At 43.2% G+C, this 25600-nt stretch overlaps 1 protein-coding gene across 1 annotated transcript in view; it reads right to left on the reverse strand.

Annotated features, from left to right (window-relative positions):
- C5H1orf21 (chromosome 5 C1orf21 homolog) overlaps window positions 1-25600 on the reverse strand; it is a gene marked incomplete at its 5' end in the record, with an annotated part of 152227 nt that overhangs the window by 49280 nt on the left and 77347 nt on the right. Inside the window, one exon of the mRNA XM_077928103.1 lies at window positions 22902-22996. Coding sequence (XP_077784229.1) covers window positions 22902-22996 — 95 coding nt within the window. The remainder of the gene's footprint in view (window positions 1-22901; window positions 22997-25600) is intronic.

Below are 25600 nucleotides of genomic sequence, written 5' to 3' on the forward strand. Positions count from 1 at the left end.
ATAGAGAAATCAGGCTGACCATTATGCCTGCTCTGATCTAGAGATTGCAGCAATCATCCTCCAGGCACCCCAAATGTTGGGTGGATGGAAGAGTCATATTGGGGTCGGGGGAGAAATTGTATTCTCATTTCATTTTCTGGTTAATTAACATGTTAAGTCAGTGCTTAGAAATATACAAGTATGAAAAAAACTATGGGGGGGGAACCACACAAAATGTTTAGACACATGTGTTATGAGGGGTGTTTTTTTTTGGGGGGTGGCTGTGTATGAGACCCTTCTAACCTCTGGCTCCAGCAAGTGTTAACCTATAAGCCTGGCTAGCTTCCTGATGAGGTGATAGCCTGGGTGACAGGCCATTAAGACAACAAAGGAAAGGGCTCTGCGTGAGATGTAAAATGGGCAGGGCCCCTCTCCCAGCTCCAGGTTGGTTAGGAGCAGAGTCTGGCAGCGGTGTGACCTTGAGGTAAAGCAGCAAGCTGGAGAGAGTCAGAGCAATGCTTGATTTCTGTTCAAATCTAAAGCTGCGACTACGGGAGAAATAAGACCCTTCGGGCATGTGAGTGCTATGAAGCCCTCCATCGCAGGCTCAGGTTGTATAGATGTATAAATAAACCATATATTGTAAAGACATCGCAGTCTCCACTGTGCCTCATTTCCAAAAGGAAATGCCTGGAACCCCAGGAATTTTGCACTGCTCGGGGATTGGCATGGCATGCATCAGTATTATCTGAGGTAAAAGGTAAACAGTGTTTCCGTGCACTCTGGTTTCCATCATGGTGTTTTGTTGCACCAGAAGCAGTTTAGTCATGCTGGTCACATGACCTGAAAAGCTGCCTGTGGACAAACGCTGTCTCCCTCGGCCTGAAAGTGAGATGAGCACCACAACCCCATAGCGGTCTTTGACTGGACTTTACCATCCAGGGCTCGTTTACCTTTACCTATCAGAGCAAAGAGCACTTCTGTGCATATCAGAGTCAAAGTGACTCTCTTGTTCAAATGTTAGTTCATCCAGAAACTCACTGGGAGAGTTTGGGCATGCCACTTTCACTTTGCCTCAGCTTGCCACCTGCAAAAATGACAGCTGTGAATTGCTTAGATGCATTTTAGCTATCCTGACAAGAATTCAGGAGCAAGATGTATTATATATTTCTAATAAACCATAATTAATGATTCGGAGGAAAGCAGTACATTAAGGCTGCGAAAGGAAGAAATCCAATCAAAATCTTTCACAATTTCTTGCTACTGTTGTTGCAAACTGCAGCCACTCATTCTAGTTGCAATTAAAGGCCAGGCACAAAAAACATTTCTGTAAATTGGAAGGAGAGAGGGCTAAGACTTGCTGTGATGGTGGAAATAACCCGTTTGCTCTTTTTTGCTAATTGCAGTCTCAAAATCCATTGCAAGTCAGTGGGGAAACTGACTAAACAGGCTCACAAGCAACTTCTGCTCAAGTCACCACCCCCAGTCAGCTGAGATCTTCCAACTCTACAATTTTATGCTTCTAAGTGTCTTATCTGGTGTTGCCCTTTAGCCTCTGCCTATGAGGAAACAGTTCCCTCTGATCGTCTGATGTGGGAAGGGAACAAGACTGATAAACTAAAATCTGCTCAGTCCAGAATGGAGGAAGCCCTTCACTTTCAGGAGCTAGGTCAAAACCTGTTTGCCTTAGCTTTTTTATGAACATGTGATTTTAATTTTAATTGGCTGAGAACTTCTATACAGGGTTTACTACTCACTGTTTATTCAACTTTTTATTGCTCTTCTTGCTCTTAAATGTTGTTTTGCTTCTTAGCTGTTATGACTTTGATACGATGCTTTAACCATGTTTTGTTTTTCCTCGTACACTGATTTGGAAACTTATATAAGGCTACGATTGAGACTAACTTTGAAGACTAAAAATTGAGGCCAGGATCCAGCCTATGTCGGGATACAAGTTCCTCCTTTCCCACCATTTCAGAAACTAATGAAACTGCCTTGATCAGAGACTAGGGCAGGAGTGAAGTGAATAGAAGGTGCTTCTATTGTATCAAGAGGAGAGAGCCACAGAAACACCTCTTGTCTGTAGGCAGCCTAAAACAACTGCAGGAAAGAGACTCAACAGGCAAGTACAGCAAGCAAGTCTCATGGTGCGAAAATACATCCCAGGAAGACTGAATGATTCAATCTAAATGATGATCAGGAATAGCCATTCTTAGCAAGTATAACCTTCTCCTGGCTATTTCCTTGGTCAGGGGTTGTCCACCTGGTCCCTACCGCCCACTAGTGGGCGTTTCAGGATTCTAGGTGGGTCGTGTAGGGTTCTATGGCAAAGCTGAATCCTCCTTCCATCAAGCACTGGGGGGCAGTAAGGAAATTTTACCAACAAGAAAGATGCCTTAGTGGGCGGTAGGTATAAAAGGGTTGGCTATCCCTGTCCTAGATGAACTGGCAGGATTTGTCATACTGTGTTTATAGCTGTGCAGCAATTTGAGGTAACATCTGTTTTTAATTCTCCCATGGCTTTCTCCTTCTCAAAGAATATTTTTCTTCTTTATTCTAGGTGCCCCTTTACTTACAGATACACTGGGCCCAAGGAAAACCACACACATGGGGCTCACTGCGAGAAGCCTCTTTCCTCCATGGACAACAAGCCACACATCTCTTGTTTCTCACTATAAACTTGGGAATATGGCTTCTCACTGGCTAAGGCAATCTTCTGTTAACCAGAACTTGAAGGTTTGATCCTTCACTGTGTTTCCCATTCATGAAGATCAGCACAAATTACTTCTTAGGATGACTTTATGCAGAAGGGGAAGAGTTTCCAACCCTTGAGCAGAACCAAAAGAGAGCACTGTTGTGAGGTTAGAAAAAACTGCACCTGCTCAGTGGTGCCCTGCCTTGGATTTATTTTTTTTAAGGCACACAACTCCTGCCCTTTTGGGGAAGAGAATTGCTCTAAACTTCATGTTGATCAAGGCAGGTGCCAGGATGTTGGCTGCCATGGTCACCCACACAATGCATTATTAGTAGCTATGTCAATGCAATGTGGAGAAAGTAGAGAGAACTCCACAGGACCAATTCATGGTGGAACCAAGCCTCAAGTTACACAGATGTTTCCCCTAGAAGTGTTGAAAAAAGGGATACAATTGCCTATCTCATATAAGTTTCACTGAACCAACAATGACATTTACAAGTTCTAAATTTCCAAGGTCTTTACGAATTCCTATACAGAGATGACCTACACATTTGGGGGGTGGGGGGCGGGGATGGGGACGAGAGAGAGAGAAAAGGAATTTTGTGATACATTGAATTTTTTGGTTCTAGAGGCACAAAGTTCTATGCAAATGTTACATCCAACACAGGAATATCTGCCAGTCTCAGAGGCAGGGCAGGAATTGCTACCAAAATCCTTCTCTTGCACTGCTGATCTCAAGTGAGGAATGTTAAGCTGCTTAGGGAATGTTGGTAGACTTTTGATTTCCTAGTTTAACTTTAGAACAAAAGAGGAAAAGAAAAACCAAGCTTTATTTCACAGTTCCAGGTAAGATGGATTTGGCATTTTAAAAAAATAAACAAACTTTTTTTTGTTATTACAAAAACAAATGATTATCATCTAATCCTTAGCTAAACAAAGGCTTGCCAAAAAGCCCATCAAACTTCAATAAAGCAAGAAGTCTTGTTGAAGAGGGAAAGTGTTATGCCTCAAGACTTATGATTCCAAGAAAATAAGAAGCTGTTTACTAATCTAGAAAAATAAGGCAATGAAAATAATAAAAAACCACATATACTATATAGGAGGGAAGACATAACAATAGAAGGGGGCGGAAATCTGCTCCCAAAAATAACGAATTGTGATGTCTATTCAATCGCCAGCTGTTCATTCAATATCTGATACTGGACACCCTGTGACATTTTATTTCCATATTTGATATTTGCCAAGATTTATTAGGGGGCATGCAATGGTCATGTGACTCTTCTATCTCCAGACCTTTAGATCAGCAGGGAAAACGAAGGTCTATTTTACAAAAGTGAGGACCGCAAAAATGTGGGGCAGATTGGCACCCACACAAATTGGTGTCACAGCAGCCCCTTCCATTGACTGTTTTAATTTAAAAAAACTGTTTTCATAAAACCTTTACTGCAGGCTTTGTTCAATTTTAAAAGGCTTCTTTGCTTTAATAAACAAATGACTGGTTCACAGCTGTTTTATTGTGTATTTGCCGTTGTTTTTACTGAGATATGCTTAATGGATTTGTTTGTTGCGGCTGTCTGGTACTTTCTGCAGGCTGCTTTGCATTCCATTTAATGGCAGAGAATTTGAAATATACATTAAAAAAATGATGCAATGATTTCCCCCACCCCATTGTCAGCTCGCCACCCAATAACACTCTACTTTCACACAGCTCATCAACTTTATTTTGGATTCACCCAATTGATTATCTGCAAGTTTATGGCTGCAACATCATCATATAGTATGATAGTGCCGACTTGCCTCAAATCAATATTTGCTGTTTATTTTTAAGCATTTCTCTAACGTAGGAAAAAAGTATACACCCTGTGTTTGTGTGTGTAGATGGCAAACTAAAAGAACTGAAGATCCATACATTGTCATCACTGTACACACACACACACACACACACACACACACACACCTTTTAATTGCCTGGCCTTCACAAAAGAACTCACAGCTACACAAGAGTTCTAATTTTAACCAGACCACTTAAGAAAATAATCAAGAGAAATCATGATAGGGTTGAAACCAAAACCTGCAATACCGTGGAATGTGCACGTCACATTTTCCTCCTTTAATGCGCAGCTAAAGAAAGACAACATGCAACATTATTATGTTAGAATGGACACCTTTTATTAATTATATTTTAGGGGCAGGGCTTTTTTTCAGCCAGAACTCACCAGAACTCAGCTCCGGCACCTTTTAGGAGGGCGCTATTCCCATTGTAAGAAAACAAGGGAGGGATTCATGGTGAGTTCCGGCACCTTTTTCTAGAAAAATAGCACTGTTTAGGTGGGTAGTAAGGGAAAAGTGACACAAAGCTGATGTGCACATTCTGTCAATAACGCTAGTGACTTCCACCATGCCTATCCAGATATGGATTAAGTAGATGGCTTATGCAAGACATGATTAAACATGGCCAAAGTTAGTATATTTGTTCTAAACTCACCTAAAAACTAGTTCCAACAAAATCCCAATAAAACTGCTAGCTGAAAGTTAAGCAGGGCCCAGTATGGTTTCAAATGGGTTGGGGGGCAGTGTGTTCCGATTCCTGCATTGCAGGAGGTTAGACTAGATGACCCAGGGTCTCTTCCACCTCTATGATTCTATGTGTTCTGCTCTATACAAATACGTACACTCCTAAACTTGTTGCAATCCTGACAGTGATCACGGCAAGGTAGGTTAGTCATATCCTCATTTTGCAGATGGGTGGGGGCTGAGATTGAGGAGGGAGCTCTGCCTAAAGTTGGTACCTCAGACAGAAATCTAAACCATCCAATTTGCAGCTGAGTCTCAGCCTCTGTCATATTCCAGCCCCCACGCCCTACATACCAAAATTTATCAGCTGGCCCAAACATAGACTCTCAGGGTGGCTTAGCACAATAAAACATAGGTGCAATAAATCATGTTTAAAACAATGGACAATAAAAAAGCCTAACAGTGATAGGCAAACTCCAAAATTATCAGCAGCCACCAGACAATAGAAATTCCATTCTATTTTTTAAAAAAGAAAGTCTGCACTAAAGTTTTTGCTGAACAAAACTTCTGTAGGCAGGGATTCCCCCCCCCCCCCCGCCGCCGCCGCCCCCGAAAGGGTGCCACAATCCAGAGATCCTTGCTCCTTGTCCCCACTTGTCTTGCCTGACTGTGGCAGCACCCAGAGCAAGGCTTAATCTAAAGATCTTGGCATCTGGGGAGGCAGGTGTGTGGTTTACTAATAAGCATTCTGTATTGGGAAACATCAAGGCAATCAAGCCAGGAGGAATACTTCTGCCTACATATATCAAATTATTACTTCATCTCTAGCACTATTCCAAACATTTCCTAACAAAGTTGCCTGTCTGCATGTGTGTTCCTGCCCTGTACAAGGAACTGATAACCACCCTGCAAGGTAGGCCTGCATTAGCCCCATTTAAGATGCCAGTTTTTCAGGACTAGAAGAAAATCTGTAGTATGCAACTAAGACAGCAAGTCACCCTAACCCTAAGGATTCTGATAATGAATTAGCACATTTTTTCTACACTTTTATCACCATCCTTATGAAGTCCTCAATTGCGGCTGGCTTTCTTTAATGCCATAGAAAACAGATATTATTAAATATTTTTTCCTGCTGCAAGGAAGTACAAAGAACCATATGGACAGTCACTAGACTTGCAAATCTTTCTCTGTGAAAAGATGTAAGATCAATGTATTATTCTCCTCTTCATAATGTTTACACTTCAGTATCATAGCCCTGAACTCCCAAGCTGGAATTTCACTAGCCTTTATATTTACATCTTGATGAAAACTATGGGAGATACAAAAGGTTTCCCAGGCGCCCCAACCACAAGTCTTGTTAACAAGGCTACCTAACAAGGGCTCATTCTCAGGATTCAGCCAACCACCCATATACCGGTGCATCCATTCAGCCTAATTCTGATTCCTGTATCATATTCTCTAAATCGTCTTCACTGCTCCCCTGATGCTTCCAAGGAGGGGGTGCAACGGGGCCAGACTGAAGATATTCTCTACTGAGAGGCTGGTGAGGTCACGGTCTTCCTTTCCATCCCCTTTCCCTTTCAGATTATACCTTTTAGGCTGTAAGCATATGGGGCAGAAGTGGCCTTGTTTTTGCTAATCATATGCAAGCTCCTCTGGGAGCTTTTTCAGCTTAGCTGCAGAGCAAAATGCTATAAATAAAGAAAATAAATATTGGCTCTGACTCCATGCTTTATTGTGGTTAAGGAAGGGAATTTTCTCCTGAGAAACAAGGGGTTGGGGAAGGAGATGCAGGAACCAGCAGTCCAGCCATGAGCTCTTAAAATATGGCTTAAGGCATGTCTGCATTGAAAGTGGTTTTCTGAGCTAGACTTTGATGTTTTGACGTTAGGATGATGCAAGGCAGTGTTAGAAACTCAGATATATATGCTAATCCCCAAATTGCACTTTAAACCTACGCTCGTGGTCACCATGATGGAATATCTAGGCACCATTTCCGCCCCCCAGTGAGGTTTATCATTATCATTATTATTCATTTCATTTCTGTACCACTTTATATTTTAAGGGGGGAAATCACAAAGCGGTTTACAACACATTAAAACATCAAATAAAACAATCCAGAATACAACAAATTCAGCCTACAAGGAAAATATTTCAGATCCTTCTCTAAGTGAAATTTTGCTTTATCCTTACATATTTATTTACCTACTCAATATATATATACAGTAGTATATATACAGTGGCCACGAAGCGTAACCTGAAAACGCTCAACCTGAAGTGACTTTAACCTGAGGTATGGCTGTAGCTGCCTCAAGTATGTTAGGAAGCCAGTGTGGTGAAGTGGTCAGAGTGTCAAACTAGGATCTGGGAGACCGGCGTTCAAATCCCCACTCCACCATGACGCTCACTGGGTGACCTTGGGCCAGTCACAGCCTCTTAACTTACATCACAGGGTTGTTATAGGGATTAACAGAGCAGGGGTGAACCATGTACTCCTCAGAGGAAAAGGTGGGATACAGATGCAATAAATAAGTTCTTCTGATAACCTGCAAAAGAAAGCTGTTGGGTGGGACAGCCAGATGGAGATGTTGGTGGCCAACCTGGCATCCACAGATCTCCACGTGGTCACAACTGGACCTGCGCCAGTAGCAAAACACGCCTGGCTAATTTCTAACACTGATACAGCAGAGGATGAGGAAGCCAGGAACTAATCACTCCTCAGCATGTGGGCAGAGGAAGCTGCTTTATAGTGAGTCAGACACAGGTCCATCCAGCTTAGACTAGCAGCAGCTCTGCAGGGTTTCAGACGGGTCTCTCCCAGCCCAACCTGGAGATGCCAGGGATTGAAGCTAGGATCTTTTGCATGCAAGGCAGATGCTCTTCCACTGAGCAATGGCCCTTGCAGCATCTCTCTCTCACACACACACAGAGAGAGAATGAGAAAGAAGAGAGAAAAAGAGAAAGAGTGGCTTATTCATCCCCTTCTCTCCCATTTTGGGAACACCCGAAAAGGAGTGATGATGTTAAAAGTCTTTTCTCACCACTGAACATTCTCATCTGTGACTAAATTTGAGGATCCAGAGAGGGCACACAGAAATTGGTTCTGTCAGGGTAATAAAAGCCCATTATCTTCTCTAATATCAATCTGATTTGCAAGTCCTGATTAAACATTAGAAATCTCATCAGCTAGCTGGACAGGGTTAATGTTTGCTTTGTAAGTGTAAAGGAATAGAAATTACTCTTCATTGATTTTGCTTTAAACAAGGTGAACATGTTAAAATATTTACCTTGAAATAAACCTGCTTGTATAAGGAATCTATACAAAATTCCCCCTGCTGAATTCCTACTATTGCTTTGCAGCACAAATGGTTCTCTGTTAGGGATCGCCACCCGCAATTTCGCAGCACAGAGAGACTTTTTCCATTACTAGGCCTGTTTGGGAAAGGTGCTGTGATATATGGAGGTGGTAAAATATGTTTATAACACTTAGAAATATAGCTTGCTTATATCAGCATGAAATTCAAAGACTGGGGACTCTGTTTACATAACGCCAGCTCTTGACATGACCGATCGTTAAAGACCCTTTCTTCACATTTCACTTGGGGAACCCCTGATTCATGTAAATCATTGAGGCAAACAACTTCTACAACTCAGAGGGGGAAAAGAGGCCAATTCAATTCAACAAGTTGCGACAAAAAATACTGTCGAGTCCAAGAGGCTACACTTTGCATAGAAAATATGTGCCCTTCAGCAACAAGTAACAGAAAAAGAAATTTGCTAATTCAATGAACTTTTTGATCCATAGTATATCAAAAGGTATCTGTCAGCATCCTGGGGAAAAAATCAACTCTAGTTATAAACACAGTATTTTATTCTCCATATAATCTCTCTTCCCCCATTCCTGGCTTCTGCAAACACTTCTACCAAAGTGGGGAGGGGGAAAGAAGCAAAATACATTGCTTGAGAAAGGGGGGGGGGGATCAGTGTCAGTTTACAGTACATGGTTATGAGTTTGTGGGTTCCAGGCACCTATAATCCTATAATGTTAAAATGTAAGACAGGCTAGCTGCCGATGTTGAGGCAATCGCCTGAGTGATGAGCCATTAAGAGAACAAAGAAAAGGTGATGAGCCATTAGAAAGCAAAGGAGGGGGTGCTCTGTGTGAGACAGCAAATGGGTGGGCCACTTCCCTCATGTTGAAAGTGTGTGTAATGTGACCTAGAGGCTAGAAAGCCAGAGAGGCAGACCACAATGTTTGATTTCTGCTTAAATCCAAGGCTGCAGCTATGGAATAAACAAGACCCTTTTGGGGTGTTAATGAGCTGAACCCCTCCATCATAGGCTCAGGTTGTGTATGTGTGTTAATAAACCGTATAACCTAAAGACACCACAGTCTCCACGGTGCCTCATTTCCAAAAGGAGACTTAGAATCTTGCAGCACTCGTAGATAAGGGTGGCATGCAACAATATTATTCTGGGATAACAACCCCCAAGGCAAAATCCATCTTTATTGCATAGCAGTATTTTTTAAAATCACATTAGACCCCATAATGAATATCAAATACACAAAAATTATAGTCAAAACAAAAAAATTCCTTCCAGTAGCACCTTAAAGACCAACTAAGTTAGTTTTTGGTATGAGCTTTCGTGTGCATGCACATCTGAAGAAGTGTGCATGCACACGAAAGCTCATACCAAGAACTAACTTAGTTGGTCTTTAAGGTGCTACTGGAAGGAATTTTTTTGTTTTGACTATGGCAGACCAACACGGCTACCTATCTGTAACAAAAATTATATGCATCCAGGATCACATAGTATTGTCTCTGCCTCTGAAATATGCAATTCAGAATAAAGCAGGCTAGTAACTTTACACTCCCTTAGGTAAGTAAGAGCTGCTTCCAGATAAACAAAGTAGGGACAGTTTAGTAAAATGGATAATTTATTTTTCAGGATGCCGATGAGCTGTAAATGACCTATAACGGTTTGTGTAGGTAGGTGGACTAGATGTGTGCCAATGTGAGCTAATAACTTATGTGGATGTGTTTGCAAGACTAGAATAAAAATAGCAAATTCCCTAATGTGTTGGTTTTGTTTTTTTTAATACAATTACCAAACATTTTACTAAAAAAATTCTCATGAACAATTTCTACTATGAGATCCATCTGTTGGACCCAATTGTGGCCATCAACACAGTCACATGGTATTAAGACTTAAGAGGGTTGGACTAAGAGTGAGGAGATCCCCACTGAGCCATGAGGCTTCCTGGGTGGCCTTGAGCCAGCCACCATATCTCAGGCTAACCTTAACACACCAGGGGGCTGCCAGGATAAAATGGGGAGGGCCATGCACCTTGAGTTCCTTAGACGAAGGGAAGGACGAAAAGTATTGACTGCAAAAACCACACACAATCCCTCCTGCGGCACTTTCGCTTACTGTCCACTGACCACAGTCTCACAGTCCAGTGACATCACAGCCATAACCTCACTGCTGTTTCCTAGGAAGAGTGAAACAATAATGACCGACCATTATGGAAATGCTGCAAATTTTGGGGGAACTCTACAGCAGCACTCTATTTTCTATGGGGTTTTGAAATAACTATTTAAATATTAATTGACATTACATAAGGTTTTTAATCAGAACTGATGAGATACTTGACCTAATAATAATAATAATAATAATAATAATAATAATAATAATAATTTTTTATTTTTTTATAATATTTATTAGTTTTCCAACAAATTGAACACAACACTACAAAAAACCAAAAAAAGAAAAAACATACAATAATACAATACAATATAAAAAAACACTAACATACAACTAACAAAACAAAACAACAACCATTTAAAACACAGTCCAATTTCAATATTTTATCCTTCTTTCGCTAATTTCCACGACCTCCTCACACCTCCCTTTTTGTATTCCACTTCTATTGATTGTTTCAGCAATTCCTTTCCATCTTCCTCTATTTTCTATCCTATAATTGTCTTAACACATTTTAACCTTATTTTTCCCTTTAATGCTCTAGTAATCTATTTATACTTAATTCCTTATAACATTTCTACTAAAGCCATATAACTTCATTCCAACATTTTTCTAACATTCATTAATTTTACAGTATTTCTGTAAATAGTCTTTAAACTTTTTCCAATCTTCCTCCACCGACTCTTCTCCCTGGTCTCGGATTCTGCCAGTCATTTCCGCCAATTCCATGTAGTCCATCAACTTCACCTGCCATTCTTCCCTGGTGGGTAAATCTTGTGTCTTCCAATATTTCGCAATGAGTATTCTTGCTGCTGTTGTTGCATACATAAAAAAAAGTTCTATCCTTCTTTAACACCAATTGGCCAACCATGCCCCGGAGAAAGGCCTCTGGTTTCTTCAGGAAGGTATATTTGAATACCTTCTTCATTTCATTATAAATCATCTCCCAGAATGCCTTAATCCTTGGGCATGTCCACCAAAGGTGAAAGAATGTACCTTCAGTCTCATTACATTTCCAACATTTCTTATCGGGCAAATGGTAGATTTTTTAAAGCTTAACTGGTGTCATGTACCACCTATAAATCATTTTCATTAAATTTTCTCTTAGGGCATTACATGCCGTGAATTTCATACCCGTGGTCCATAACTGTTCCCAGTCAGCCATCATTATGTTATGTCCAACATCTTGTGCCCATTTAATCATAGCTGATTTCACCGTTTCATCCTGAGTGTTCCATTTCAACAGCAAGTTATACATTCTTGACAAATTCTTAGTTTTTGGATCTAACAATTCTGTTTCCAATTTTGATTTTTCCACCTGGAAACCAACTTTTTTATCCAATTTGTATGCCTCCATTATTTGATAGTAATGGAGCCAATCTCGCACTTTGTTTTTCAATTTTTCAAAGCTCTGCAATTTTATTCTCTCTCCATCTTTAGTTTTTTCTGTGCCTTCGCTTCCATTGGTGACAACCATCTTGGGGTTTTCCCCCCTAACAAATCCTTATATCTTATCCAAACATTAAACAATGCTTTTCTAACAATATGATTTTTTAAATGCTTTATGTGCTTTTACCTTATCATACCACAAATATGCATGCCATCCAAATACATTGTTAAAACCTTCTAAATCCAACACTTCAGTATTTTCAAGAAGCAGCCATTCTCTCAGACAACAAAAAGCAGCTGATTCATAATAAAGTTTAAGGTCAAATCCACCTCTTTCTTTAGCATCAGTTAATATCTTAAATTTTATTCGAGGCTTCTTGCCCTGCCAGACAAATCTGGAAATATCTTTCTGCCACTTCTTGAAACAATCCATCTTATCCAAAATTTGCAATGTTTGGAACAAAAATAACATCCTTGGCAGCACATTCATTTTTATCACAGCAATTCGGCCTAACAATGATAACTTCAAATTTGTCCATACTTCTAAGTCCTTTTTCACTTCAGTCCAACATTTTTCATAATTATCCTTGAATAAGTTCACATTTTTAGCAGTCATGTTAACCCCTAAGTATTTCACTTTTTAAACCAATGTTAGTCCTATCTCCTCCTGAAACTTCTCTCTCTCATTCATAGTTAAATTTTTCTCTAGAACCTTGGTTTTCATCTTATTCAACTTAAAACCTGCAACCTGTCCAACTTCTTGAATCAGTTCCAATACCCTTTTAGTACTAGGTTCTAGCTCCTGTAAGGTCAATCCTCCATCTAAAGGAACCAACTGATGTCAATTTCATTTCCATCTTCACAGCATTATGATCAGAGCAGGTTTTAGGGCAAATCTCCGTTTTGCAGATCTTCGGAACCAGTCCCCTGGTTACCCAAATTTGGTCGATTCTTGTCCAAGTCATTTTAGCCTCAGAGAAAAAAGTTCCCTCTCTTCCCAGAGGGTTCCTCATTCTCCAAATGTCAACTAAGTCCATACTTTCAGTCATGTCAAAAAAGGTTTTTGGTAATCTACCATCTTTGGTGACTACCTGTCTCTGTGCCTTGTCCATATTTGTAGACACCACTCCATTCATGTCTCCCATCAAGATCATATTATAGTCCAAATAGTCCATCAAAGTCTCATGTAGCTTCTTAAAGAACTCCGATTTTCCTTCATTTGGTGCATAAATACCTACAATCAAAAATTTCTCTCCTTGTAATTGAATTTCAATTGCAACAAATCTTCCTTAATAATCTTTAAATATGAATTTTGGTGATAGGCTCTCCTTTGCATAGAGGACCACTCCTCTTTTTTTAACTTTATCCGATGAAATAAATTCTTGGCCTAATCTTTTATTATTCAATATCTTCCTATCACATGTGTTTCTTGTAAACAAATCAAGTCCAAATGCTCTTTTTTCAATAAATGAAATACTCTCCGCCTTTTTTCGGGGGAGTTCAGTCCATTCACATTCCAACTCAAGACCTGCAGCGCCATCATGTGGTTACTTTGGTACCCCCCCCCCGGGTTGCTGCCAAGTCTTACCGGATCTCAATGTTCCCCCAGCTGCTGGCTGTTCTGTTTTTCCCTTTTCATCTGCCATAACACTTGACAAATTCAAGGTCAGCCCCAAAGTCTCACGGTTTCTTATCTTGTGACTGGAAATTCCCCTAGCCCAGCTCTTTTAAAGTAACCAGTTTAAAAACTTCCACTAGGGGGAAACAGTTTCTATTTGTAATAGTCAATTAGTATCCTCTTTCAAGCACAAATCCGAAATTAGTTTCAATTTTTCGATACTTTAACTCCTTTTTAGTAACAGCCGGAGACAATAGAAACAATGTATTTCTCTTATTTTGCTAGCTGTCAAAGAACGTTCTAAGCACTGTCAATGAACATTCCAAACATCGGTCCTGCTAGCAGCCTGTTTCCAGGGTCAGAGCGGCAGTATTTTTACTCTCATCACTCGCTCTCGCAGGTAAACTCTGTCTTCAACTCCCCCCCCCTTCTCCTGCCACCAAGGGGGGGGGGTTATACTCTTTTCTGATGGAAATTTAGTCTTTTACAGAAGGCTTTCCAAGACTTTAGCTTGCAGCCTTATTGCTTCCGTCTATTTACAAATGGGGAAGGCGGACTTCCTGTGTTAGACCTCCCCCGTTTTTGATGCCAAATTAAAACTTTTAAAGTCCAATTCTCCCTCTTCCGCTCTACTCACGGATAGCTCTTTGAAGTCAAATTGTCCACAGGAAAAAGTCAGTGCTCTCCGGCAACAGCTATGCAGCTTCGCTCCGTGGAAGAAGCAGACAATTCGAAGCACCGCGCCGCTCACCCCACTTCACTCTGGATCCCCGAAACGGGGTTTCCCCGCGAGTAGGGGAGGTGCAAAAGGTGCCCGCCGAATCCCACGCTCACAGGCTTCTCCCCCTGTGATTTTTTGCGGGTCTCTGCCTTCGCCGTGGCGGCCAGACCCAATTCCCACGGGGCAAATTCCTCCCTTTCAGAGGAATTTCCCCATTATCCAGAGGCACCTCCCCGGAAGTCTATAATAATAATTATTTATACCCCACCCATCTGGCTGGGTTTCCCCAGCCACTCTGGGCAGCTTCCAACAAAATATTAAAAACAGAATAAAACACCAGACATTAAAAACTTCCCTAAACAGGGCTGCCTTCAGACATCTTCTAAAAGTCAGATAGTCGTTTATTTCCTTGACATCTGATGAGAGGGCAGGCGCCACCACCAAGAAGCCTCTCTGCCTGGTTCCCTGTAACTTCGCTTCTTGCAGTGAGGGAACCACATACTGTACATTGTTCGGATCAAATTAAAGGGGTTAATAAATAGATTTGTTATTTAGAGAGTAACAAAACATTTGTTCATGTTCATCCATCCCACCTGAAGTATGAATACCCCTCACATCATCCTGAAGATGCCTTGAAGTCCCTTCTGAACAGAGCAGGGAATGGGACCACTGGGGACAGGCCATCGTGATTTCACTTCAGTGTCTTTCCTAACTTTGACAAAGTTCCAGGTAAGACATGTACCTTTGCAGTAGGTGATCAACAAACTAAAGTGGCTAATGCTAATGGTTTGGGGGCTAATTCTGTGGTGGGAGGGACAAAGGACTATAGAGTGAAGAATAAGAGGCTTCCTCACTTGAGGTTTTAAAAAACCTGCCAGAACACCTGATGTAAGAGAAAGAGGTTACAAGAGTAAGCCCTTGAGTCCAATACGCCACATTCTGACAAGGCAGAGAAGAAATGCCTTCAAACCTTCTCCTCTTCTGTTCTCTTCTTCCAACTCAATCTCCTCTCTGGCAGTTGAACTTTGGAGTATTCCAATAGTTCAGTGCTTTACAGTTCAGCAGATGGACCACAGAAATAAGGAGGAGAGAGCACAACTGCAATCATGGAGGAAACTCTTGGCTCACTTTGAGTACAGTCCACTTCACACTGTTCTGTACCCACCTGAGCAATCTTACTGAGAAATTATGCAGTGTGAGCCAGACCAAAGGAACCCTGTGGCATCTTATGCCATCGGATGCACTAAAAATAGTATTGGGCAGAAGTACTACAGTTGGGTTGCATCCTCCTTAGGAAAGGGGACTAGCACACAAATGCTTAGCAAAGTTCCACCAGCTGAGCATTTTGTGTCCGTGGCCTTTTCTGCTGGTGATGATGCAGTTGCAGCTGGTGGGATCTAAGTTCAACTCCCTAGGTTGCAGATGGAAAATAACACTGTATCACTGCAACATGCTGCAGAAATTTTCTCTGATTTACAAACAGGGCATGGGGAAGAGTGCTTGAGAAGGAGTCCCTGTTGTAGCCCAACCCCCTGGCAATGCAAGCCCCGATCCCAGTTGGAGAATACGCTAAGCTGGCAAGGGGAGAATCAAGCATATTTGACGCTGAGAGGCAAATACAGCACAATCGAGAGAATGCACAGATCTGACCATCAAGAATGACCAAAGCACAAGACTCTGCAGCTTCACAAGCAAGAAAGGTAAGTGGGGCGTCACCTGATCAGGTAAGAAATGTCACATTTTACCTTCTCAGAAACAAGAACTATACACAGAACCTGCACAAGCGACGCTGACACAAAACCCCACGTATATTAAGTATAATAGAAACATCGCCACCTGACCCCACCCCCACCCATCTTCCCCCACCCTTTCCCCTTCTTCTTCCTAATGTCTCAACAAATGAAACTGATCTGAAAAAAATGTTACTTGGAGAAAGAGAGAGAGAGAGATTGCACATACTTTTGTAAAATAAGAAAATCTTTAATAAAAATACATTAAAAGAAAAAGAAACAAGAACTATAGCAAGAACAGAAGGGCCACGTGTTGGGCCAAGCACAAACTGGAAACAACCCTAAGTTTTATCCAAAGTGAAGAAAATAGGAAGTGGTACAGCTGCAAAACAGCACAACATTATCAAGTCGAAAATCCCAATGGATTGAAAGGGAACAACATTGCAATGAAACTTAAAAACCAGACATCAAGACCTTCATGCCTCTCAGAGGCCTATCCTTCATACATGCAAGGCCATGTCCTTGAACTCAATTCTTTTTGTCTTCCCTCCCCCTCATTTTCACTTATCCAAAGAAGTCAGGGGAGTCTCTCCAGAAAGGCATGCAGTTGTCTCATCTGCATGGCTCATGACCCTTCCCTCCCTTGAAAACACCACAAAATTGGTGCCTCAGGCCAACAGCCATTGCCCACAGACACGGGACATCAGAGCACCACGGATCAGCCCTTTTCACTGTTAATGGCTTCACCTTCCTATTGCCTAACTGCCCTCAGCCGCCACCATCACCATGCAAGCCCACTCAGTACACAAAAGGAAAAGCGACATGGTGTGGTTGCATGGTCATCCCAGGAAGGAGCTGCAGGCCAGCTGTAAAGCGCTCTAGGGTGGAGCTTTCCAAAAGGCTTTGAAGTTGAAGAAGGACTCCCCCACACCAACCCACACCTTGGTCCAAGGTAAATGTAGCCCTTCCCCATCAGATCCTTCAAAATAAAGCTTTTCCCTGATAAACCGTGCCTGCCCTTTTCAGTGCGTTCTTCACGTTGTCCCCACATCCCCTCAAATGAATGGTCGAGAACATGCTTTGTGAAGGTTTGGCCCAGCGCTAGAAATTGCAGCATTGCCCATGTGCAGCCATGTGAAGAACTGGCTAGCTCTGAACCCATCGTGCCTTGAGAGAGCCGGAGTTCCATGCACAAGCCCTTAGCTGTAGGCTAGGCAGCTGCACAGGACATACTGCAATGCCCTTAAGACCCATCTGCCGTTCTGCCCAGTCCGGGATGCAGGCAGCTCGAAAAGGGTGCCAGGATGTTGTCTAGCAAGAGGTACAGCAGCTGGTGTAAAGGAAACCTCTCTCTTACCCCCAAGCCCAGTACTGAGCCCTGAGCGATTCCTTCTGCTACTGAACGGAAAAGTATAATTAGTAACACTGTCAGTTTGTGACAATCGAACATCACAGGGGAAAAACCAAACTATGAGAAATATAGGCATATGGACGTCAGGGAATGTCAAAAGCAACAGACGCCTCAACTCATAAACAGATGCCCATCACACATTTTATTCTTTCAAACCAAGATGCTTAAATTGGGGAGAATTAGAAGCTCTAGTCACTCTTCACTACCTTGCCCTCTTTGCTCCTACTTTCCCTTCACTAGAACATTTCTCTTCTATATGTTTCCCATTCACTGATAGCTTATCAGAAAAAGGGGATTAAATTGCTAAAAACAGAAGCTTCTTTGGGTTATTGCTCCATTGCACCATTCCCTATGGCAAGCAAAGATGGCCAGGAGAACATCCTTCTTGATACCATCAATCCACGTTCAATCCCGCACACATTCCTGCCCATGAGAGGGCTCTTTCCCCTCAGCAGTCCTGAGACCCTTGGAAGAATCCAAAAATCGCAGGAAACAACATTAACCACTTAAAGCAAATACCTTAGAAACCAAATGCCTGAATGAAGCTGACATCTTGAGTGTACACTTTTGTGATCCTAACTGTTTAGAGTAGGATTGTGGAAACCTGTGACCCTCCATAAATCCCAACAGCCAAAACCAGCATGACCAATGCAAGAGATGATGGGAGTTGTTGGTTCAGAGTTGAGACACATCCTCCTCTAACCGTTTGTGCTGGTTTGCGTGTGAGACACTAAATCAAATGCATAACCCCTATCCTGAACGAAGCACAATTACTGGAAAAACAAAAGCCTGGACTATATACACAGTTTTGAGGTCTTAGAATCCATATGGTAATACGAACAGCACACCATCCACCAATATGGCTTCCGTGGGAAAGACAAATGCCAAATGACGTGACTATACATCCACCTCATCTTGCCTTTCTCAGAGAAAACATGTTACACAGAAGTGCCATTAATGCTCCAATTAAGCCACTAGTATTTTGAATGTTAAATAGGATGTTATGGTGGCATTTTCGTAAACTAAATACATGGATGTCAAGCCAAAACAACAAGTTATTTCAGAAGTGAAGATTGATGGATCTTTATAACTGGAGTATTATTTTATTTACACCAATCTCATACCTGCATGTTTGTTTGTCTTTTTTATATATATATCTATTATATATATATCTATTATATATATGTCATATATATATATATATATATATATATATATATATATATATATGCAGGTTTTGGTGTCCTCGGGTATCTTCCCGTGTAAAAGTTGGGGTGTCTAGGCGACGTTTCGACAAGGTCTCACTCGTCATCTTCAGGCTGGTGCTTTTTTTAGCCGAAAGCACCAGCCTGAAGATGACGAGTGAGACCTCGTCGAAACGTCGCCTAGACACCCCAACTTTTACACGGGAAGATACCCGAGGACACCAAAACCTGCATTCCTGTACCCGTGAAAATCTACGAAAGCATATATATATATATATATATATCTCACTGGAAGTTTTGTCCTGCCTTACTAAAATCAAATAAAAGTGGCTTATACATGTCATCAGAACAATGAGGCAACAACAACCCAAACCCTCAACAGCCATAATTTAGGAGCAGTAGGAAAGGCTTTCTTAAAATCAGTATCCTACAAAAAAGCAGATGAAATGAAATCATTTCTTTCTGTCTAAACGTGAGCAGCAGTGGGACAAGGCTTCACACACACACACCAAACAGGGGGGCTGTTCCAGATTTGGGGCACTATTAGACTTCTAGTGAGGCAACATGGCGCACGGCACAGCGCGTGGGACTCCTGAGGGCGGCCAGCGTTGCTTGTGCTGCCTGACCAGCTTCTGAGCCTCCGGGACTGCTGCCGCCGCCCAGTGTATCAACCAGGGAGCCACCATACCCCCCCAGCAATGCCCCCAGGCCGAAGCCGAGGGCATCCGGCCAAAGGCCAAGCGGAGTTCCGAGGCCTGGAGGCCTGGGACAACCCGCCTTGCGGCATGCTGGTTATCCAAAGGAGGAAGGAAGGAGCCCCGACCTCGCTGCCGCCGAGGGAGAGGAGAAGCGGAGAAGGACCTTCGGGGGGGGGGGGAGAGAGCTCCGATCTCACTGCCCCCGCCACTGCTGTTGCGGCACCGCACCAGGGAGAAGGAAGAGAGAGATGCCCGACCATCCGGAGCACGGAGGGGGAAAGGAGAAGCCTGACCCTGCTGCCCCGCCACTACGCTGCCGCCACCGAGGGAAAGGAGGGCAGGCGGAGGCTGCAAGGAAACACGCGGCTGAACCCAGGCCAACCAACCCGAGCCCACCTCCCCAACGGCTAGTGCGCTAGAAGGAAGCCGGAGCCCGGGGGAGGCCCACTGAAAAAGACCCTTCCTTTTTTTCTATTTTCAATTTTTCTTTCTTTCTCTCACACACACATATATATATATATATATATATATATATATATATGGAATTTTTTTTTAAGTAGAGGATTTTTTAAATTTTATTGTTTTTTATTGTTGTTTTTTTAAGTTTTTTTAAAAATATTATTATTATTATATTACTATTATCTTCTCCATCTTCTATTTTATAATACATACATTTCCCTCTTTCATATATTTTAACACTCTTTAAAAAAAATCAACAACCCCTCCCCCCTTTTCCTAAGACTTCAAAATTTCTATTACTACCATTTTAAAAGTACATCAATATATTACTTAAAACACACTATCCACCCCGCAAAGGGGGGGGGGGGGCTTTTTGTTGTAGTTGTCCTCTTTCCTTCCAACTTCTTATATTTCATCTTTATTTTACTTCTTCCTTCTCAACATATAAATATTCTCCTTAAATTCCTTTCCAGACACTCAGCTCCTTTTTATTTATTTTTTCCTTATTTTTTCCTTTGTGTTTCAAAAGTATAAGATGTGTTTTTCAATATAAGATAATGCAGTGGCGTAGCGTGGGTTGTCAGCACCCGGGGCAAGGCAAGTAATTTGCGCCCCCTAACCCGTGGATTTGCGCCCCCTAACCCGTGGATTTGCGCCCCCTAACCTGTGGATTTGCCCTAACCCCAGATGTTGCGCCCGGTGCGGCCGGCCCCCCCTGCACCCCCCACGCTACGCCACTGAGATAATGTGTTTCAAATGTGTAAGATGTCTACAGCTTTCAACTGGTTTAACAGTTTAAACCAGAGGATCATGGAGAACTGCAGTTATTTTGCGGGACCTCTAACCAAGAATTCCTAGCATACTCACCAAACTATAATTCCCAGGGTTCTTTGGGGGTTGCAAGGACAGACTGGCATAAAACCAGTATAAATTTACAGTGGTGCCTCGCAAGACGAAATTAATCCGTTCCGCGAGTCTCTTCGTCTTGCGGTTTTTTCCGTCTTGCGAAGCATGGCTTTAGCGGCTTAGCGGCTACAGGTATAAACTCGTTCCCACAACTGCAAGCCTCGACCCCTAGGGAGCATTTGGCTATTGCATAAGCCTCGTCCGGCCTCTTAAGCAGTCCCTCCTGACGCGCTTACATAACACAAGCCCCGACCGCCGCCATCCCAGCGACCCCGGAAGATAAGATCTGCAGCAAGCACCCCGCACCTCCGATCCCGGGGCGCGCTCAGCCAAAGCGTCCCCGGACACCTGTCCCGCCGCGCCTTTGCGCAGCGCTCTGCAGAGCGGAGCGATGAGCCCGGCCGATCGCAGGCAGGGCAAGCGGCGGCGAAGGCGGAGAGAGCGAGGCCCAGAGGGAGGAGTCTCCGGCAACGCCATCGACGGCCCCGCCGCAGCTCCGGGTCCTGGAGCCCTCCGGCTGCCGACTGCCTTTATTTTGCTGCAGGAGCCTCCTCTGCACCGGGATCCTCGCACGCTCCCTCCGTCTCTCCATGCCTTTTAGGTGAGTGGCGTGCTCGGGCTGACTTTGGACGACCCACAGCGGGGCTTCTCCCCCCGCTTCCTCGGAGATGGGCAGGCAAAATTTTTCATGTCCCCCCACCCGCCCAGTCTGCTGTCCTCGGGATCTAGCGGTCGCCCCGCACCCTAAGAGCGCAGATGGGGAAATCCCACCCCGAGCCGGGTGTTGCCTCCAGGTCCCCTCCCAGTTCTAAGGCTGAAGCCTAGGGACTTTTCGAAGCGGCCCGGGGCAGCATCACCACCGGCTGTGCTTCCGGACGCTAATAATGTATCGATTGCTATTACTGTACTATTAGATTCCCCGCTGCCGCATAGATAGATTGGCGGTAAAAGCGGTTTGCGCGCGGCGCGGATCAAGCCCTTCGTCTTGCGAAGCAAGCCCATAGGGAAAATCGTCTTATGAAGCGACGCAAAAACCGAAAAACCCTTTCGTCTTGCGCGTTTTTCATTTTGCGAAAGCTATGTCCCAAGAAACATCACCATGGAAAAACAGAAGGACACCATGCTGAATACACATGTAAAGGTGTTTGCACTTCATGCCTTTTTTTTAAAGGTTCTGTGCCTAGGCAACCCAAATTCTGTACCAATGAAACATGAACTCTGTGGCTTGTATGACTCATGCAAACTGGCATGTCTTCCCCAATGCTGCATAATTTATTCTGCTTTTCACTGAGCCACTGAGGAAGGGGCAAGAAACTACAGTGGGCACTTGAATTTCCACTCCCAACTATGGGAAATCTGTTACAACCACCTCTCTGGCTTCTGAGATTTCAGAAAATGTTACACACACCTCTTGGTGGCTATAAGGACTAGTGGTGTTAAAATAAATAAATAAACAAACGTATAAATGTGAATGCAGTGATGCTCAGGAAGCTGAATTATGCACTCTTTCTCTACTTCTACAGAACTGTCGCATACATCCGAGCCCCAGAGGTATGCTACTGAGGATAAAACAAGTGGATAACACATAATGCAAAGCTGGAAACAAGAAATTAACTCTTATCTGCAGCAAATTACTAAACACTGATCCTTGCAAGTTCTCTGGTTGTAAGCACATTATATATCTTTTAAGTGGCACTCTTTAAAATTCAGGGTGGGAATGCAGAGAGTAAATAATGACAGACATCTTCTTAAAAGTAGGTAGTTTCCTTCTCAAAAGGCAGTAAATTCCTGTGTTGGTAACAGCTCCTTTGCACACAAACACATTCATCACGAGCCAAACAGTATAACACTTGCAAAGCGGCTGAATACAAATGCCCATTCTACACTTCACCGAATTAAGGGCAAGATAATTCATAAAGACAAGCAGAGGAAGGTAGCATTTTGCAGCTTTCCTCTGAGCTATAAATAGTTATGGCATTTTCAAGAAAGCTCTCCCCTTCAGTACACTAAGTGTTCTACATACTCTATATTTCATTACAGAGCTAGAGCCTGTGTCAAACCCTTTTAATAAGTAATAATGTTCAACCCTTACCAAGTTTTCCTGGTTTCTGGCAGCTATTTTCTGGTCGTCTTCTCCTCCATTTTTCATGTATTTGACTTCTTCCACAGGTTTGATCCTATACTCATCTGAGGAGCAAGAGGAAGAGGAGAAAACACACACATGTAAGAACAGTTATAGAACCTGTGCAGCTCAGCAGATGGTTTTCACAAGCAATGACCCTGTGAACACTTCATAACTCCAAATAGCTGTCTAATGAAGAAGGCTCCTCTCGGGTCTTCTTTATGGACTTACTTTATGGACTTACTGCAATTAACCCAAAACAAGTCTGTGAAGAGCACTGCGAGATGCCTTTAAGGACCACTTTGCAGATTATAATGGAACGGGTACCTTATGGCTCCAAACCAGTGTGCTTCAAACATGTACAAGCTGCAACTGACAATGCAGGTGTACAGCACATCTATTCCTGCGGCAATATGTGAAGCAACTCTGGTGGACATTCTCACCAGAATCTGTCCACGTTATTATGAACAATTACCTTAGGAAAGCAACTAGAGTGGTTAAGAAAGCAACATGCAGCATGAATTAGGGAACTGAAATAGCTATCAAACTCAACTGTTGCTTAGAGGGAGAAGGTGGAATTGGAAATCAAGCAAACTAGAACAATATTAATGTGAGAGTGTCAGGATATATTACTAGCATAACATGAGATTACAGTATTACTGCAATGCTGATTAAAAATACTTGGCACTTAAATTTTTAATCTTCCATGTGCTTTAACATATATAGCTCAATAATCCTTACAACAACCATGTAAGGTAGAACAGAAAGATCCCCATATTATAGGTGCAGCGGGGAAAACAGAGAGCTACAAGGCATACTCCTTTACACATTGCTTGGTGGGATTTAAAAAACCATACTGCCCTTCAAGGTTTGTACTAGGAATATACATTCCACAACAGATGCACAGTTCAAATATCTTCCAGGCTTAGACCTCCTCCAGACAGTCCTCAGGAAATTGAGAGGATGCTCTTGGTGGACCACAGCAAGGACAACAGATAGGAAGGAAGCCGTGGCCTCCAAAGGGAATTTGGGAGAAGAGGAGGAGCACAGATGTTCCTCAGTCTCAACAACAACTCATGTGCTTTGGAATTTGGATGCAAGGTCACTCTTTCCCCATCTTTATTTATTATTTCCTTATTTTTTTAAGATGTGAGCACTGCTTTCCCACTTAATATAATTCCTACACTGGCACAGAATGATCTGGTTCTATCCACAGGGCCTAGTTTCAAAAGCCCTCTGCAAACAATTTGTTTAGACCTTTGGCAGGAAGGGAGGGGAGAGAAGCAGGGAAGAGAGAGGGAGGGAGATGGGAGAGGTTTTCTCCACTTTTGGCTCCAGCCACGGCGCCCTCTGGCACTGCCAACAATGGGCACGCATCCTCTAACACAGGGGTGGCCAACCGGTTGACCTCGACCAACAGGTTGATCCCCGGATCCATGTCGCTCGCATTGTTTAGAACCATGTCTCCACCCCTCGGTCCTTTCCTGCGTCATGTTTAGTGTGTGTTCCTGTCGTCTGCTGTAGCGCTGCGTTCGTCTGCTACTGGCTGTGTTTTTGGTGAGTGATTTAAATTAATTCTGCACATTTACTGTTTAAAAAAAGGTCAACAATTTTGGGAAGCCCCCCTAAAAAAAGCACAACAACTTTGACCTGCTCCCCTAAAAAAGCTGAATAACTTTGGCCTGCCCCCCCCCATGGGTAGATCACTGCCAGTCGTCCCCCCGCCCCCCGGAGTAGATCACAGTCTCTTGGGAGTTGGATGTCCCTGCTCCAACAGTTTACTCAGAGGGAAAGGAGTCCTTCCCTAATAGTTGGCTAAACAGGCACCACACTTTCTACACCTTGCTGTCCACGCAATACAGTAAGCTTATACAACTTATACACATTTAATTTGTGCTCATTCAGCTTTATGTATGTGGAAAACTATTTCTTTTAAAATAGAAAGGGAGGAGGATTCCAGGGCAAATGACCTTGGCAATCCCACCCATCACTGAACCCCGTGTGTTTCAACTACAGTGGTACCTCGGGTTACACACACTTTGGGTCACAGACTCCACTAACCCAGAAGTAGTACCTCAGGTTAAGAACTGTGACCCAGGATGAGAACAGAAATCGGGTGGCGGCAGCATGGCAGCAGGCCCCATTAGCTAAAGTGGTACCTCAGGTTAAGAACGGACCTCCGGAATGAATTACCATATATACTCGAGTATAAGCCAACCCGAATATAAGCTGAGGCACCTAGTTTTAGCACAAAAAACTGGGGAAATGTATTGACTCGAGTATAAGCCGGATCACCACACCACAAACCTGGTGGTGGCGGTAGCAGCAGAGGAAGAACAAGCAGCCTGAAAGGGCTCCTATCGGGCCGCTCGCCCCTCCACTGCTGCCTCTGCCGCTCGCAAAAGCAGGCATAGGAGCCACGGTTGGGAGAGGCAACCAGCAGAGCGCCTCCCCATGGCTCCTGTGCCTGCCCTTGTGAGAGGCGGGCGGTGGGACCAGTGGCAAGAAAGGGCTCCTTTCGGGCCGCTTGTCCCTCTGCCACCGTCGCCCGCCTCACTCGAGTATAAGCCGAGGGGGGCTTTTTCAGCATAAAAAATGTGCTGAAAAAGTCAGCTTATACTCAAGTATATACGGTAAGTTCATAACCAGAGGTAACACAGTATACACTA

Source organism: Podarcis muralis, chromosome 5 (assembly GCF_964188315.1).
Source record: "Podarcis muralis chromosome 5, rPodMur119.hap1.1, whole genome shotgun sequence".
NCBI lineage: Eukaryota > Metazoa > Chordata > Lepidosauria > Squamata > Lacertidae > Podarcis > Podarcis muralis.